The 17,742-nt window shown below is 43.8% G+C and overlaps 1 protein-coding gene across 1 annotated transcript; it reads left to right on the top strand.

Moving 5' to 3' along the window:
* Positions 1 to 395: 395 nt before the first annotated feature.
* Positions 396 to 1,809, top strand: LOC107418318 (phenylacetaldehyde oxime monooxygenase CYP71AN24). The gene is made up of 4 exons (XM_060814964.1): positions 396 to 510; positions 606 to 734; positions 840 to 1,030; positions 1,216 to 1,809. Exons 1-4 carry the CDS (start codon positions 396 to 398, stop codon positions 1,807 to 1,809), a joined length of 1,029 nt encoding a protein of 342 aa, XP_060670947.1.
* Positions 1,810 to 17,742: the final 15,933 nt, after the last annotated feature.

Below are 17,742 nucleotides of genomic sequence, written 5' to 3' on the forward strand. Positions count from 1 at the left end.
TATTGATTTCACATAGATACATGTATATGTATACATAATAATAAATATATACAGATTGAAGTTGAAGAATTAGCATATCGGTTAAGTGTGCTACAAAATAACTCCCTGATCAAGAGCATGGCGGTGTTAGCACTTTTGTTGTGAGTCTTCCTAGAGCTACAAAGTAACGCAATCTTTGTCTTCCTTCTTCTTTCGCTTGGCTTTGCATATTTTCTCATTAGACCAAATACAAAACTGAAATTACCTCCATCCCCACTAAAATTACCTGTAATCGGAAACCTTCACCAATTAGGCAACCTTCTACAACGCTCTCACAATCAATCTCTCAAAAGTATGGACCTCTTATGCTCTTACACTTCGGCTATGCTCCAACTCTCATAGTTTCTTCTTCAGACATGGCTAGAGAAATCACCAAGAACCATGATATCATTTTCTGCAATCGTCCTAAATCAAGGGCTGCTGATATCTTCTTCTATGGTTGCAAAGATATTGGATTGCATCCTACAGCGAGTACTCGAGGCAGGGGAGGAAAGTATGTGTTCTTGAACTTTTGAGCCTGAGAAGAGTACTATCCTTTGAGTTTGTGAGGGAAGTAGAAAATGCAGGGCTAGTTCGTAAGCTACGCAATGCGAGTGTGAGAGGAAATATGGTCAATTTAAGCGAGATGCTGATTGCTACCTCGAACAGCGTAGTTGCAAGATGTATACTTGGAAGGAAGTTACAGGAAGACGATGGTAAGAGCAAGTTTGGAGAGCTTACCAAAAGGGTTATGATTCAGTTTACAACTTTCAGTTTTGGTGACTTTTTCCCCTGTTTGAGTTGGATGGATTATCTTACAGGTTTGATTTCGAGCCTCAAAGCAACTTTTCGAGAATTGGACCCTTTTCTTGAAGAGGTCATTGAAGATCATAAAACTGGTGAGAATAATCATTCTGATAAGAAAGATTTTATGGACTTTCTCTTCCAACTTCAGAAAGATGGCATGCTCCAAATGGAACTCACTCTTAACAACCTCAAAGCCATATTATTGGTGTACATCTTTCTCTATATGCATAGCAACAAAATGCAAGGAACAGTCATCCGGCATATATGGTGGACGTCTAACAGCTGGTTACATATAATTTACGGACTATATAACTGAAATTATATGTAATTGAATGTTAGGTGCCCATCGCATATTGTGTGTAATGAAACTAATATGTATCCATATTTCAGGATATGTTTGTGGCGGGAAGCGATACAACATCATCAACAGGGGAATGGGGAATGGCAGAGCTTCTGAGAAATGAAACTATGATGAAGAAAGCACAAGAAGAGGTACGAAAAGTGATAGGGAAAAAATCCATTATAGATGTAAATCATATGAGTAAAATGGAATACTTGAAATGTGTATCCAAAGAAACTTTAAGACTACATCCACCACCTGCTTTGATTTACAGAGAAACATCAGAAATAGTGAAATTGAGAGGCTATGATATTCCACCAAAGGTAATGGTTCTTACAAATTCATGGGCAATTCACAGGGATCCCAATTTGTGGGACAGACCAGAAGAGTTTGTCCCAGAGAGATTCGAGAAAAACCCAATTGATATTAAAGGGCTAGATTTTCATTATATTCTATTTGGTTTTGGAAGAAGAGGTTGTCCTAGTCTGACATTTGGAGTGTTTGCTGTTGAGTGTTTGATGGCCAATCTTTTACATTGGTTTGATTGGAAGCAACCAGAGGAATTGGACATGGATGAAGTTTCTGGTTTCACTGTTCATAAGAAAAATCCTCTTCTTCTTATACCGATACCAAATTCCCCTTGATGATCTATCTCTATTAATTTGGAAAGGTCGTTTGGTGCTTTTTCATTTTTTTTTTCCAACATTTACAATCATATGCTCTTCATATTTACAATAATTCCGCCTTTCTACTTGAATATCTGAATCTATAACTTTTCACATGCAAATATAAATAACTTACCAACTAACTTATCAATTGAATCTAACTTATTTAAAGCATTCCCAAGGAACTTTCTATATTTTTAATTTGAAAAGTTAACATGTAAAATTATGCTCCAACACATTCTGTATTTTAACTTTTTAAAATATAGAATAGATTTAAAAAGCAAAAAATACCCTTTATTATTTAATAATAATCAAATTCCAAAACCACTATAATATATTTTGCTTGCTATTTATTTTTTCTTCCCGCCGCCTTGACTACTCAGTTGAACATATTTAAAATTCTTCTCATCCCAACGGTTATAAATTTATCCACTGCACATGGGTTTATATATATTCATGCTCATAATTTTTTTTTTTCTAAAAAATGTGGATTTAGAAAAAGATATAAAGCAAATGAACTTGACCTTTAATAAAAGCATCGATTTGACTAGTTTAATAAAAACCAAGTTTGAGAAAGATATAAAATAATAAAGCAAATGAACTTGACATTTACCCAAAAAAAAAATAAATAAAATAAACGGGTCTGAGAAAATTGGAAAAAGACTTGGTTGAAAGAAGCAAATCACTTGACCTTTACCAAAAGAACAAGCAAACGGATCTGATGTTAAATTGAAAGAAGAAATGGCATCGATTTGACTAGTTTAATAAAAACCAAGTTTGAGAAAGATATAAAATAAAAAGATACAAAATAATAAAGCAAATGAACTTGACCTTTATTGTAACACCCCGTCCCAAACCATATCGGAATTTTTGCACATTGACCGAGGTTGATCGTTGACCGAGTGGGTGAAAAGTTGACTTTTTGTTCCAGTTGAAATTTCTAGTTGACCATGGTACCGTAGCAAAGTACATGATGCCCGAGTTCGTAGACTAGTAGCACGTCAAAAACGGAGCTACGGTTTGGAAGTTATGGGCAAAACAAGTCAAGGTGCAAACTGTCCAAAAGGTGCCGGGAGTTGACTTTTTATCGTTGTAGAATTTTGTTTTGACTTTCATATGGTTGTAAAGTACTCATCGATACGAGTTCATAGACTAGCGGCACGCTTAAATTGGACATCTGGTTAAAAAGTTATGGACATGTGAAGTTTTTCGAATACCGTAATATTTTATTATATCTGGCTTAAGTGCACCGTGACACCACGTGTCGACATCTGAGAGGTCCACGTGGGTGAACAGTATCACCCACGGTGGCTTTTATTTGGCAAAAGGACGGGGGAGGAGAGAGAAAGAGAGAGAGGGAGAGAGCAAATCGCCGGCCACCGGAGTTGCAAAATTTTCCGTTCGATTCTTGCCACAACCGCCAGCCAGACAGGAGCGCCTCTCCATTCCGGCCAAACCCCAAAATTTCACGGCCAACCGACCAGCGAAGCTCCTGGATCGGGGCTTTTTCCGGCGGCGGCGCCGATTCCTTCAACCGCCAAGATCTCCACATTCCGGCCTCCATTCTTGTCACTGCCGGTACCATTGAGACCCTCTCCCTTCAATGCACAAAACCCCCAAAAATCTTAGCCACCAGCCACTGCACGCGCCACCGCCGGCGACGGTTGCCTGTGACCGTGACGGCTTGCCGGAGAAATCCCTATTCCGGTGAGTACCCAGTCCCGTCTCTAGTCCCTCTCCACTAATTCCGACCCCCTGAATCTAAATCCGGTGTCCTTTTCCTCCAATTTGCGACGGTTTGAGAGAATCGAAGAGTTGAATCCCAAAAGCTTTCCAGCGAGATTCCGGCCACCTCAGGTCCGATCTCCGGGAAGTAAGACCGGATTCGTAATCCTCGTCACTCAAAATTCGATTCGGTATATTACTCGTCAATTTTGGTTGTCGTTTGTGTTCGCTCCCCGGGTACCCATTTGGGAGTTACCCGATTAAAATATTAATATAATTGGTTTGGTGTATTGTGGATGTTTTAGGTGCACGTGTGGGTAGTGGAGTTGATCTTGCGGAGGATCTTGATTGATATACGTGCTTAAGGTGAGTGACCCACCTTTAAAACTATTTTGGGATGATTAATTATATTTATTTGGTGTTAAATGGATATCTAGAATTATGCTCATGTGGTGGAAATTTAATTATAATTGTGGAAAAATATTATTTTATAAGTACGTATATGTTTATTGCTGCTAAATGAAAATTTGGTTTATTAATGGATTTTTGATCATTATTGTGATTTAATTGTATTTATTACACATGAGCAAGGTATTTTCATTAATTAATTGTATCTGGATTTTTATATTAATTTTTGGGCATAATTGGTTTAAATATTTTAAGAAAAATATTTGTTTAAATTGGTGGTTTCAAATTTGATAATTATGCCCGTGGAATATTATTTGATGGACCTCGTGATACGAGAAAATTATTTGTATATTGTTATCGATGGTTTCGTACCGGAAATGTTAAAGGAAAATGTGGGATGGTGAATTTGAAAATTGGTATAATTCCCACGGTGATTTTTGGAAAATCGGTACGGTAATAGAAAATTTAATAATTATTTTAGACGCACTCATACAGTATTGGTGTTCTGGCTGTATATGTGGATTAATGCGCAAGTTATTATGTCTCCCGTGAGTTGCCATTGGACCGAGGGCAGGCAAGTCTTATATATTGCGCACCAGCCGCCCCCCTCCGTGGCCAGGATGATGGTTTCAGCAGCGGCGCTGTTGGGACGCCGAAGTGCCGTATGCAAGTTTCTCTCTTTAACCTCCCCGTCAGTCGGTACTCGGGACGCTGGGTATCGGAGGGCATCATTGGTATATGGTGTGGTGCGTCAAGTATAAATTTTCGGATAGAAATTTCAAACCTCAAAATGTTCAAAAATTATTTATTATATTTTATTACATTTTGTTTATATTTGGGTTATTTAATTATTATTTATTAAATTAATTGATCCCTTAGTTTTCGGGAAATACAAATAACGGGTTTTGTGAAAATGTTTTAAAAGGGGAACATTTCCAACGGAGTGAATAGTGAGGGTTTTGAGAGAAAATATTACTTTCAAATGTTTATTATTTATTTATTTATTTAATTGTTGGTATTACTTAAATTCTTTTTTTTTGTTATATTATTAATATTAAAAGTGTTCAGTAGATAGGGTCACTCACTGAGATGATTAGCATCTCATATTTTTAAATTCCGTTCCCTTAGGTGCAAGGGGTGCTAGACGTTCTTCTGGAGCGAACAAAATCTTCGTCGCTGTCGTAGTTCGAGAAGTTACTTTTGTCTTCATTTATTTCAGTTGTAATACTTCTTTCATCCTTGTTGTATTCTATACTTAATATTACTTCATGAAGCTCTGTATACTGTCCTGGACATTTATGTATTAATTATGCACTGGATTACTGTTATTCATTTGGAGTGCTGTAAATTTGTGGAATCAATTTGTAGATTGTGGGAGGAATAAGGGGATGAATATAGAAGTGTGTTTTCAGTGCAGAAAATTTGTGGTAAGTCCAACCCTTAGGGGAGGTTCTGCCGGATTTTCCATTGGAGGGTCCGGTAGGGTTTTCCTAGGATCAGGGCTTATCTAGAGTTCCGGCGGGGAATTTTGGACAGGTCCTGACAGTTGGTATCAGAGCATAGGTTCTTATAATCCTAAAAGACTGTGCATTGCTGTACAGCACATCCGTAAATTTCTCCCTTTTTGTAATCATGCTTAAGTGTCTTTGTTTCTAAACTCTTGTTTGTTTCTTCAGAATTTGCTACGATGCATAGGCGGGGCGCACGTAGTACTTGGGAACACTCGGCTGAGAGTTCCGGTAGTCGATCGAGCCTTAGGCAACTTGTCTCTCAACTAACTCGAGCCTTAGGGAGTTCAAGCTCTAGTAATCAATCCGTGGATCAAGCTCGACGATTGGGAGCCGTGAATTTTGATGGAAGCCAAGGCCCAGCTGCAGCCATGAATTGGCTATCCAACATGGAGAAAATCCTAGAAGAGGAGATGCAGTGTCCTGACGAAAATATGGTTAGGATCTCCGGTTTTATGTTAGAAGGAGACGTCCGGAAGTGGGGGAAAGTAGAAAAGACTCGTAGAAGGCATACATGGGATCAGTTTAAGGTTGCCTTCACCACCGAATATTGCCCTCCTGCCTACCGTGAGGCCAGAAGGAGAGAGTTCAAGGAGCTACGACAGGGGAACATGACTGTGTCCGAGTACAAGAGAAAGTTTCGGGAACTATCTGAATTCTGCATGCACATGATTCCCGATGACCACACGAAGAAGGTGAGGTTTATAGATGGCTTGAACGAAAACATAGCCTTCACCCTTGCTGGATCAGTACATCCCACTTATCAGTCCGCCAGGAATGCAGCGCTGAAGTTACAGAGGCAGGTGGAGATGCGCAAACCCTCGAGGCATAGATCATTCGAAAGTTCATATAGTGGGGCACCTAGTAAAGGAACGTCCAAGAAGATCCATAGTTCAGGCTCATCGGGTAGTGGTGGACAGAACCCACGAGGCAGATTTCAGCGGAAAGGCAGTTATCGTATGCCCCAGACAGCTCGCCATTCTATCAGTGGAGGTACAAGCTCGTATCAATAGTTACACTTTGGTCCTATGGGGACTTGTCCAATTTGTATGAGGAAGCATTCTGGGCAGTGCCAGATGGATGGTATATGTTTTCAGTATGGGCAGCCAGGGCACATAAGGAGGGAGTGCCCTTATGGTAGTGGCAGTATGTTAGGGGCAGGTCGGCGAGCACAGCATACTAGTGTATTTCAGGGTCAGAGTTCCCATGGGAGTCAAGCAGTAGGAGGTTCTTCGGGATCAGCCCAACCGTCTGCAGGATCAAGTCGAGGTAGAGGAAGGAAGCCCCAACAGACGGGTCAAGGTCGAGTGTTTGCTATGATGCAGCAGGAAGCCTGGGCCACACCTGACGTTGTTACAGGTACTTTGAATATTTTTGGTAATGATGCACGTATGCTTATAGACCCGGGAGCAACACATTCGTTCATCTCAAAGGAATTTGTCACTAGGGTCGGTATGACCCCTACTCCTTTAGGATGTCTATTAGAAATAGCCACTCCTGCAGGAGAATCCTTGTGGCCTAGCCAGTTGATCAAAGAGTGTTTCTTCTGCATCGAAGATCAAGTGATGGAAGCGGACTTGATCTTGTTGGATCTATCCGGACTTGACATAATCTTGGGCATGGATTGGTTAGCAAGGAACCATGCTTCCGTAGATTGTTATAACAAAGAAGTTACATTTAGGAGGCCAGGTTTACCTGAAGTGGTATTTCGTGGGGAAGTTGGGAGGCCTTTACCCAGATTAATATCTATCCTCACTGCCAAGAAACTACTGAATAAGGGTTGCCAAGGGTATTTAGTTCATGTGATAGATACCGGAGTAAGTGGGGTCAAATTGGAAGACATGCCCGTTGTGAAGGATTTTCTGGATGTGTTTCCTGAGGAGTTACCAGGATTGCCTCCGGAAAGGGAAGTTGACTTTTCCATTGAATTAATTCCGGGTACCGTGTAACACCCCGTCCCGAATCGCACCGAAATCCGTGCACGTTGACCGAGGTTGACCGTTGACCGTTGACCGAAGGGGTCAAAGTTGACTTTTTGACTCGGTGGGAATTTCGAGTTGACCAGGGTACCGTGGCGAAGTGCATGACGCCCTGAGTTCGTAGACTAGTAGCACGTCGAAAACGGAGCTACGGTTTGAAAGTTATGGGCAAAACAAGTTGAAGTGTAAACTGTCTAAAAGGTGCCGGGAGTTGACTTTTTCTTGTGATGTAATTATGAGTTGACTCTTGTATGGTTGTAAAGTACTCGTCGATACGAGTTCATAGACTAGCGGCACGCTTAAATCGGACATCCGGTTAAAAAGTTATGGACGTTTGAAGTTTACCGGATACCGTATTATTTTAATGTTTTTGGGTCGTGAACAGTGAAATGCCACGTGTCAGCTTCTGAGTGGTCCACGTGGCATGAACAGTGTCACACAGGGTTTTAATTTTGAAAAACTCTCGGGGAAGAGAGAGAAAGAGAGAGAAGAGAGAGAAAGAGAGAGAGGAGAGAGAAAGAGAGAAAGAGGACCCGCCGGCCGCCGGCCATTTTCACGTTTTTCCGGCCTAGTTACTGTACACGCGCCGGCCAGCCAGATTGCCCACCTCATTTCCGGCAAAACCTCCAAATTTCACGGCGAACGGCCGCCGGACGCGCCCGGATCGGCACTATTTCGGCCACCGCCGGCCACCGCGAATCGGCACTATTTCGGCCGATAAACAGTACACGCGCCATACACCCAGCATCCTCTCCTCAAGTCCGGCCTACCCACCAAAAATCACGGCCATCGGACCACCGATGCGCCGGGATCGGAGCGTTTTCCGGCGAGGGGTCGAAAATCTTCAAACGGTGATTTCTCCGCCGTCCGACCTCCGTTTTGCTCACCGTCGGTCCCGTTGGATTGCTCTCCTCACGATCTACAAATCTGCAAAATTTCACAGCAAACGGCCACCGTCGGAAATTACTGTTCCGGCGACGGTTGCCGGTGACGTGGCGGCCCGCCGGAAAGTACTGTTCCGGCGAGTACCCCGAAAATTCCGGCCAGCTCCAGTCCGCAGTGTTCGATCTCCTGAACCCAAATCCGACTTCCGTTTCCACCAATTCGCGACGGTTTGGGAGAATTGCAAAGCCGAAACCCGAAAAGCTTCCCGATAAAATTCCGACCCCGTCGGGTACGATCATCGGAAATTAAGACCGGATCTGTGATTAGCATCACTCGAGCTTCGATTCGGTATATAATTCGTAAATTTTAGTTATCGTTTGGTGTTCGCTCCCCGGGTACCCATTTAGGGATTACCCGAATAAAATATTAATATTTGTGGTTTTGGTACTGTGGATGTTTTAGGTGCACGTGCAAGTAGCGGAGTCAATCCTACGGAGGATCTTGATTGAGATACGTGCACAAGGTGAGTGACCCACCTTCAAATTAATTTTGGGGAATTTAATTGATGAATATATTATGTGTGAATTAAATATTTGGAATTTAATTTCTATGTGCCAAATATTTATTGGATTTATTGTAGAATTATTTATGAATTTATTGGATTTAAGAAAATGCGAATTCTACAAATTTATGCCGTGTGGAATTATTTTATGGTTTTGAGGATTTTGAAATTGGTGTGGTTTTAATGGTAAATTGGGCACGATTTGAATTTCAAATATTTCAAGGAAAATATTTGGTTATGTTGGTGATTTCAAGTTTTATAAAATATGCCCATGAAATATTATGAGATTTGATTATGAGATTTTGAGAATTATTTATGCTTGGAAAAAAAAAATGTGGATATTTGAATTGATGGATTTGGGAGTTGGTGGATTTGAAAATCATGGGATTTATGGTATTAATTATAAGGAAATTGTGGAGAATTTCCCGGTTCAAGCGGATGGATTATGCCCGCTATGTTTATGAAAAATGTGAAATTTGTTTTATAATTTAAATTGTGGATTTTATGATTTTTAGATGCACCGTGCACGTACTGGTGTTCTGATTATGTGATATGGTATATGTGATATGGATATTGTGCACACGGATATGATTAGCGCGCAGGTGGGTGTGAGTAGCGCGCAGGTGATATTATGAGGGTGTCCTGTGGATGCCATCGGAGAGGGTGGCCACCCCCCATTGGCCGGGACACCAGGTTAGCAGCGGCGCAGTGGGACGCCACGCGACCGTATGCCGGTTTCTTTCTATAACCTCCTGTCTGGCGGTACCTTGGGACGCTGGGTACTGTTGGCGCCACTGGTATATAGTGGGTGCATCAAATGATTTTCAGAACTGTGTTTTAAAAATAAAATGTTTGGAAACTGAATTAGAATTAAAAATATAATTGTTACCGCTTCTGGTATTTAATTGATGTCTTGGTTTTCGGGAAATATGAATAAAGGGTTTTGTGAAAATGTTTTAAAAGGGGAACCTTTCCAACTGAGAGAATTGTAAGGGTTTTGAGAGACATTATTATTTCCAAATAATTCTTATTTATATACCTATTACCGTGGTATGATAGTGTAGAGTAGTAGGGTCGCTCACTGAGATGATTAGCATCTCACACTCTTAAATTCCGTTCCTCTAGGTACCAGGTTGTCGGTGTTCACTCGGAGCGGACTTGATCTTCCTCGCTGTATTTGTTCGTGCAGTACCTTGTTCTTCTTTTACTGCAGTTGTACTATTTCTTTCACTTTTACCGTATTCTGTATTTTGTAGTACTTCAGTACTTCATAAAGCTCTGTATACTGTATGGGACACTTAAGTATTTGTATTGCACTGGATTACTGTATTTTTATTTTGGAGTGCTGAAATTTGTGGAACCAGTTCGTAGTACTGTGGGAGGAATAAGGGAACAATTATAGAAGTGTATTTTCAGTGCAGGAAATTTTGTGGTAAGTCCATCCCTTAGGGGAGGTTCTGCCGGATCTTCCACAGAAGGGTCCGGTAGGGTTTCCCTGGGATCAGGGCTTGTCTAGGGTTCCGGTGGGGAACTTTGGACGGGTCCTGACAGTTGGTATCAGAGCATAGGTTCTTGTAATCCTAAGGGACTGTGCATTGCTGTACAGCCCATCCGTAAATTCCTTCCTTTTGTAATCGTGCTTAAGTGTCCCTGTTTCTAAACTCTTGTTTGTTTCTTCAGTAATCGATTACGATGAGTCGGCGGGACACACGTAGAACTCGGGAACGCTCGGCTGAGAGTTCCGGGAGTCGATCAAGCCTTAGAGATCTGGTCTCTCAGCTAACTAGAGCCTTAGGAGGTTCAAGCTCTAGTAACCGATCCGTGGATCAGGCTCGACGTTTAGGAGCCGTGGAGTTCGATGGAAGCCAAGGCCCAGCTGCAGCCTTGAAGTGGCTATCCAGCATGGAGAAAATCTTGGAAGAGGGGATGCAGTGCCCCGATGAGGATATGGTGAGGATTTCTGGGTTCATGTTAGAGGGAGACGCCCGGAAGTGGTGGCAAATGGAGAAGACCCGCAGAAGGCATACGTGGGACCAGTTCAAGATTGCCTTCTCTACTGAGTTCTGTCCTCCTGCCTACCGTGAGGCGAGAAGGAGAGAGTTCGAGGGACTGCGCCAGGGAAACATGACGGTGACAGAGTACGAGAGGAGGTTCCGGGAGCTGTCAGAGTTCTGCATGCACTTGATTCCCGACGATCACGCGAAGAAGGTGAGGTTCATAGACGGGTTGAACGAGAGCATCGGCTACACCCTTTCTGGGTCAGTACACCCCACCTATCAGTCCGCCAGGGATGCAGCGCTCGAGCTAGAGAGACAGGCGGAGATACACAGACCCTCGAGGCGCAGACCGTTCGAAGGTTCGTATAGCGGGGTACCTCGACAGGGGGCATCTAAGAAGAGTCATAGTTCAGGCTCAGACAGTGGTGGGTTCAGCCCTCGAGGCAGATTTCAGAGGAGAGGCGGCTATCGTATGCCCCAACCAGCACGCCATTCCATCAGCGGCGGCACGAGCTCATATCAGCACTCTGGGTTTAGCCCCAAGCCATTCTGCAGACGTTGCAATAGAGCACACCATGGGATTTGCCAGTTTGAGGGTGTGTGCTTTCAGTGTGGACAAGCGGGACATATTAAGAGAAATTGCCCTTATGGAGAGGCGGGAGTGTTAGGGGCGAGCCCACCATCACATCAGGCCAGTGGATCGCGGGGTCAGAGTTCCCGAGGGAGTTATGCAGTAGGAGGTTCATCGGGATCAGTCCCACAGCCTGTTGGACCGAGCAGGGGTAGAGGACGGAGGCCCCAGCAGACAGGGCAGGGTCGAGTGTTTGCGATGACGCAGCAGGAGGCCCTAGCTACACCGGACGTCGTGGCAGGTACGTTGAATATATTTGGTAATGATGCATTAGTACTTATAGACCCGGGAGCAACACATTCATTTATCTCCAAGGAATTCGTCACTCGGGTCGGTATGACCCCTACTCCTTTAGAATGTCTAGTAGAGATAGCCACTCCTGCAGGAGAATCCTTGTGGCCTAGCCAGTTAATCAAGGAATGTTTCTTCTGCATCGAAGATCAAGTGATGGAGGCGGACTTGATCCTGTTGGATCTGTCCGGACTTGATGTAATTTTGGGCATGGATTGGTTGGCAAGGAACCATGCATCTGTAGACTGTTTCAGCAAGGAAGTTACATTCAGGAGGCCAGGGTTGCCAGAAGTAGTATTCCGTGGAGGAGTTGGAAGGCCCTTACCGAGGTTGATATCTACCCTTACCGCCAAGAAGCTACTGAATAAAGGTTGCCAGGGGTATTTGGCTCATGTGATAGATGCCCGAGTAAGTGGGGTCAGGTTGGAAGACATGCCCGTTGTGAGGGATTTCCCGGACGTGTTTCCTGAGGAGTTACCAGGATTGCCTCCGGAAAGGGAAGTTGACTTTCCCATTGAATTGATTCCAGGCACCGTGCCTATTTCTCTACCACCGTATCGGATGGCTCCAGCGGAGTTAAGGGAGCTAAAGGTCCAGTTGCAAGATTTGGTAGATAAGGGGTTTATTAGACCAAGTATATCGCCGTGGGGAGCCCCAGTTTTGTTTGTAAAGAAAAAGGATGGTAGTTTAAGGCTGTGTATAGACTACCGACAACTTAATAAGGTCACCATTCCTAATCGCTATCCGTTGCCAAGGATAGATGATCTATTCGACCAACTCCAAGGTGCCAAGGTGTTCTCCAAGATCGACTTGAGGTCGGGATACCATCAGTTAAGGATCCGAGAGTCGGACATTCCTAAGACTGCCTTTAGGACGAGGTACGGACATTATGAATTCATAGTGATGTCGTTCGGACTCACCAACGCCCCAGCAGCTTTCATGGACTTGATGAATAGGGTGTTTCGTCCGTACTTGGATCATTTTGTCATTGTATTTATCGATGACATTCTGATCTATTCAAGGAGCCAAGAAGAGCACGTGAGGCATTTGAAGAGAGTGCTCCAAACTCTAAGGCAGCATCAGCTATATGCTAAATTCGACAAGTGTGAATTCTGGTTAAATCAAGTGGGTTTTCTCGGACATATCGTGTCGGCAGAAGGTATCTATGTGGACCCTGATAAGGTAAAGGCAGTGTTGAGTTGGGAGCGCCCTACCACTGTGAGGGAGGTACGAAGTTTTCTTGGATTAGCGGGTTACTACCGTCGTTTTATTGAAGGATTTTCAAGGATTGCCGGGCCGCTTCATAGATTGACCCGAAAGAATGTTGAACTTAGTTGGACGGACAGGTGTGAACAAAGTTTTCAGGAGTTGAAGCAAAAGTTGACATCCGCACCTGTTTTAACTTTACCTGATGGGAATGAAGGTTTTGAAGTTTATTGTGATGCATCCCATCAAGGGTTGGGTTGCGTGCTAATGCAGAATCAAAGGGTGGTAGCGTATGCATCTCGGCAATTGAAGCAGCACGAACAGAATTACCCTACGCACGACTTAGAATTGGCGGCGGTAGTCTTTGCTCTAAAGAAGTGGAGGCACTACTTGTATGGGGCCACGTGCCAAATCTATACCGACCACAAGAGCCTCAAGTATATTTTCACTCAGAAGGAGTTAAATATGAGGCAAAGGCGATGGATGGAGTTGTTAAAGGATTATGACTGTGTGATTGACTATCACCCGGGTAAGGCGAATGTAGTGGCAGATGCTTTGAGTAGGAAGGCTACTGGATCCCTTGCTCACATCCAAGTCATCCAACTACCTCTCATGGTGGAGTTGAAGAAGATGGGGGTGTTAATGCATATGCATCCTTCAGGAGTTCTCATGGCTAGCTTCCAGGTACGACCGGTGTTGGTGGATCGTATAGTAGAGACCCAAATGGAAGATCCTAAGTTGAGGACAATTAAGGGCAAGGTACAAGAAGGTCTTGATCCGGAATTTTCCATAAGGAGGGATGGAGCCCTCGTGTATAAAGGACGACTTTGCGTTCCGGATATCCCAGGACTCAAAAAGGAGATTTTGGAGGAGGCGCATAGCTCGATGTATGCGATGCATCCTGGGAGTACCAAGATGTATCGAACGCTTGTTAAGTATTATTGGTGGATTGGTATGAAGAGAGAAGTGGCAGACTTTGTATCAAAATGTTTGATTTGTCAACAAGTGAAAGCAGAAAGACAGAAGCCTTCGGGACTACTCCAACCTTTACCGATTCCCGTGTGGAAGTGGGAAGAACTCAACATGGACTTCGTATTCAAGCTTCCTTCCACACCTAGAAGGTATGACGGCATTTGGGTAATCATTGATCGTCTCACCAAGTCGGCACACTTCCTACCGGTACGAGAACGTTTTTCGCCCGAGAAGTTAGCCCAGTTGTTCGTGCAACGCATTGTAAGTCTTCATGGAGTACCGTTAGCCATCGTCTCCGATCGAGATCCGCGCTTTACTTCACGACTATGGCGGAAGTTGGCTGATGCACTAGGAGCAAGACTTAACTACAGCACCGCTTTTCACCCACAATCTGATGGACAAGCAGAGCGCACAATCCAGACATTAGAAGACATGCTAAGGTCTTGCATTATGCAATTTAGCGGTAGCTGGGATGAACAACTGCCACTGATAGAGTTTGTCTACAATAACAGTTATCAAGCGAGTACTGGAATGTCCCCGTATGAAGCTTTATATGGGAGGCAGTGTCGGACACCTTTGTGTTGGAGTGAGGTAGGAGAAGAGAGGCTCCTTGCAACAACTAATGCGGTCGGATCTGAGTATTTAAGGATGACCTTGGACAAGGTGAAGATCATTAGGGATCGATTGAAGGTTGCCCAAGATAGACAGAAAAGTTACGCCGATGTGCGTAGAAAGGATTTGGAATTCGAGGTAGGAGATTGGGTATTCCTAAAACTATCTCCATGGAAAGGAGTAGTACGTTTTGGACGACGAGGTAAGTTGGGTCCTCGTTATATTGGGCCTTACGAGGTTACGGAGAGGATTGGCCCGGTGGCGTATAGGTTGGCGTTACCGGAAGAGCTAGCTCGAGTACACAACGTGTTTCATGTGTCGATGCTACGGAAGTATATTGCAGACCCTTCGCACGTACTCGAGAGTCCGGATATAGAGATAAGGGAAGATCTTTCGTATGTGGAGCAGCCAGTACAGATTTTGGATCGCGAGGAACGCACGCTACGCAACAAGACTATTCCTCTAGTTAAGGTCTTATGGCGGAACCACTTGGTCGAGGAAGCAACGTGGGAACCCGAAGCACAGATGCGTGAGCAGTACCCGTATCTGTTCCAGTGACGTGCGGAAATTTCGAGGACGAAATTTTTGTAAGGGGGGAAGGCTGTAACACCCCGTCCCGAATCGCACCGAAATCCGTGCACGTTGACCGAGGTTGACCGTTGACCGTTGACCGAAGGGGTCAAAGTTGACTTTTTGACTCGGTGGGAATTTCGAGTTGACCAGGGTACCGTGGCGAAGTGCATGACGCCCTGAGTTCGTAGACTAGTAGCACGTCGAAAACGGAGCTACGGTTTGAAAGTTATGGGCAAAACAAGTTGAAGTGTAAACTGTCTAAAAGGTGCCGGGAGTTGACTTTTTCTTGTGATGTAATTATGAGTTGACTCTTGTATGGTTGTAAAGTACTCGTCGATACGAGTTCATAGACTAGCGGCACGCTTAAATCGGACATCCGGTTAAAAAGTTATGGACGTTTGAAGTTTACCGGATACCGTATTATTTTAATGTTTTTGGGTCGTGAACAGTGAAATGCCACGTGTCAGCTTCTGAGTGGTCCACGTGGCATGAACAGTGTCACACAGGGTTTTAATTTTGAAAAACTCTCGGGGAAGAGAGAGAAAGAGAGAGAAGAGAGAGAAAGAGAGAGAGGAGAGAGAAAGAGAGAAAGAGGACCCGCCGGCCGCCGGCCATTTTCACGTTTTTCCGGCCTAGTTACTGTACACGCGCCGGCCAGCCAGATTGCCCACCTCATTTCCGGCAAAACCTCCAAATTTCACGGCGAACGGCCGCCGGACGCGCCCGGATCGGACGTCCGAAGTTTGGCGGCGATTTTTCCCCTCCACCGCCGGCCACCGCGAATCGGCACTATTTCGGCCGATAAACAGTACACGCGCCATACACCCAGCATCCTCTCCTCAAGTCCGGCCTACCCACCAAAAATCACGGCCATCGGACCACCGATGCGCCGGGATCGGAGCGTTTTCCGGCGAGGGGTCGAAAATCTTCAAACGGTGATTTCTCCGCCGTCCGACCTCCGTTTTGCTCACCGTCGGTCCCGTTGGATTGCTCTCCTCACGATCTACAAATCTGCAAAATTTCACAGCAAACGGCCACCGTCGGAAATTACTGTTCCGGCGACGGTTGCCGGTGACGTGGCGGCCCGCCGGAAAGTACTGTTCCGGCGAGTACCCCGAAAATTCCGGCCAGCTCCAGTCCGCAGTGTTCGATCTCCTGAACCCAAATCCGACTTCCGTTTCCACCAATTCGCGACGGTTTGGGAGAATTGCAAAGCCGAAACCCGAAAAGCTTCCCGATAAAATTCCGACCCCGTCGGGTACGATCATCGGAAATTAAGACCGGATCTGTGATTAGCATCACTCGAGCTTCGATTCGGTATATAATTCGTAAATTTTAGTTATCGTTTGGTGTTCGCTCCCCGGGTACCCATTTAGGGATTACCCGAATAAAATATTAATATTTGTGGTTTTGGTACTGTGGATGTTTTAGGTGCACGTGCAAGTAGCGGAGTCAATCCTACGGAGGATCTTGATTGAGATACGTGCACAAGGTGAGTGACCCACCTTCAAATTAATTTTGGGGAATTTAATTGATGAATATATTATGTGTGAATTAAATATTTGGAATTTAATTTCTATGTGCCAAATATTTATTGGATTTATTGTAGAATTATTTATGAATTTATTGGATTTAAGAAAATGCGAATTCTACAAATTTATGCCGTGTGGAATTATTTTATGGTTTTGAGGATTTTGAAATTGGTGTGGTTTTAATGGTAAATTGGGCACGATTTGAATTTCAAATATTTCAAGGAAAATATTTGGTTATGTTGGTGATTTCAAGTTTTATAAAATATGCCCATGAAATATTATGAGATTTGATTATGAGATTTTGAGAATTATTTATGCTTGGAAAAAAAAAATGTGGATATTTGAATTGATGGATTTGGGAGTTGGTGGATTTGAAAATCATGGGATTTATGGTATTAATTATAAGGAAATTGTGGAGAATTTCCCGGTTCAAGCGGATGGATTATGCCCGCTATGTTTATGAAAAATGTGAAATTTGTTTTATAATTTAAATTGTGGATTTTATGATTTTTAGATGCACCGTGCACGTACTGGTGTTCTGATTATGTGATATGGTATATGTGATATGGATATTGTGCACACGGATATGATTAGCGCGCAGGTGGGTGTGAGTAGCGCGCAGGTGATATTATGAGGGTGTCCTGTGGATGCCATCGGAGAGGGTGGCCACCCCCCATTGGCCGGGACACCAGGTTAGCAGCGGCGCAGTGGGACGCCACGCGACCGTATGCCGGTTTCTTTCTATAACCTCCTGTCTGGCGGTACCTTGGGACGCTGGGTACTGTTGGCGCCACTGGTATATAGTGGGTGCATCAAATGATTTTCAGAACTGTGTTTTAAAAATAAAATGTTTGGAAACTGAATTAGAATTAAAAATATAATTGTTACCGCTTCTGGTATTTAATTGATGTCTTGGTTTTCGGGAAATATGAATAAAGGGTTTTGTGAAAATGTTTTAAAAGGGGAACCTTTCCAACTGAGAGAATTGTAAGGGTTTTGAGAGACATTATTATTTCCAAATAATTCTTATT

This window comes from Ziziphus jujuba, chromosome 2 (genome assembly GCF_031755915.1).
Source record: "Ziziphus jujuba cultivar Dongzao chromosome 2, ASM3175591v1".
Classification (NCBI taxonomy): Eukaryota; Viridiplantae; Streptophyta; class Magnoliopsida; order Rosales; family Rhamnaceae; genus Ziziphus; species Ziziphus jujuba.

What these genes read in the sequence shown, in the direction of transcription:
- LOC107418318 (XM_060814964.1), top strand. Translation starts at nt 396, where the DNA reads ATGGCTAGAGAAATCACCAAGAACCATGATATCATTTTCTGCAATCGT. An exon ending in TGGATTGCATCCTACAGCGA is followed by an intron (nt 511 to 605) that starts GTACTCGAGGCA and finishes TAGAAAATGCAG; the next exon opens with GGCTAGTTCGTAAGCTACGC. An exon ending in ACCTCAAAGCCATATTATTG is followed by an intron (nt 1,031 to 1,215) that starts GTGTACATCTTT and finishes TCCATATTTCAG; the next exon opens with GATATGTTTGTGGCGGGAAG.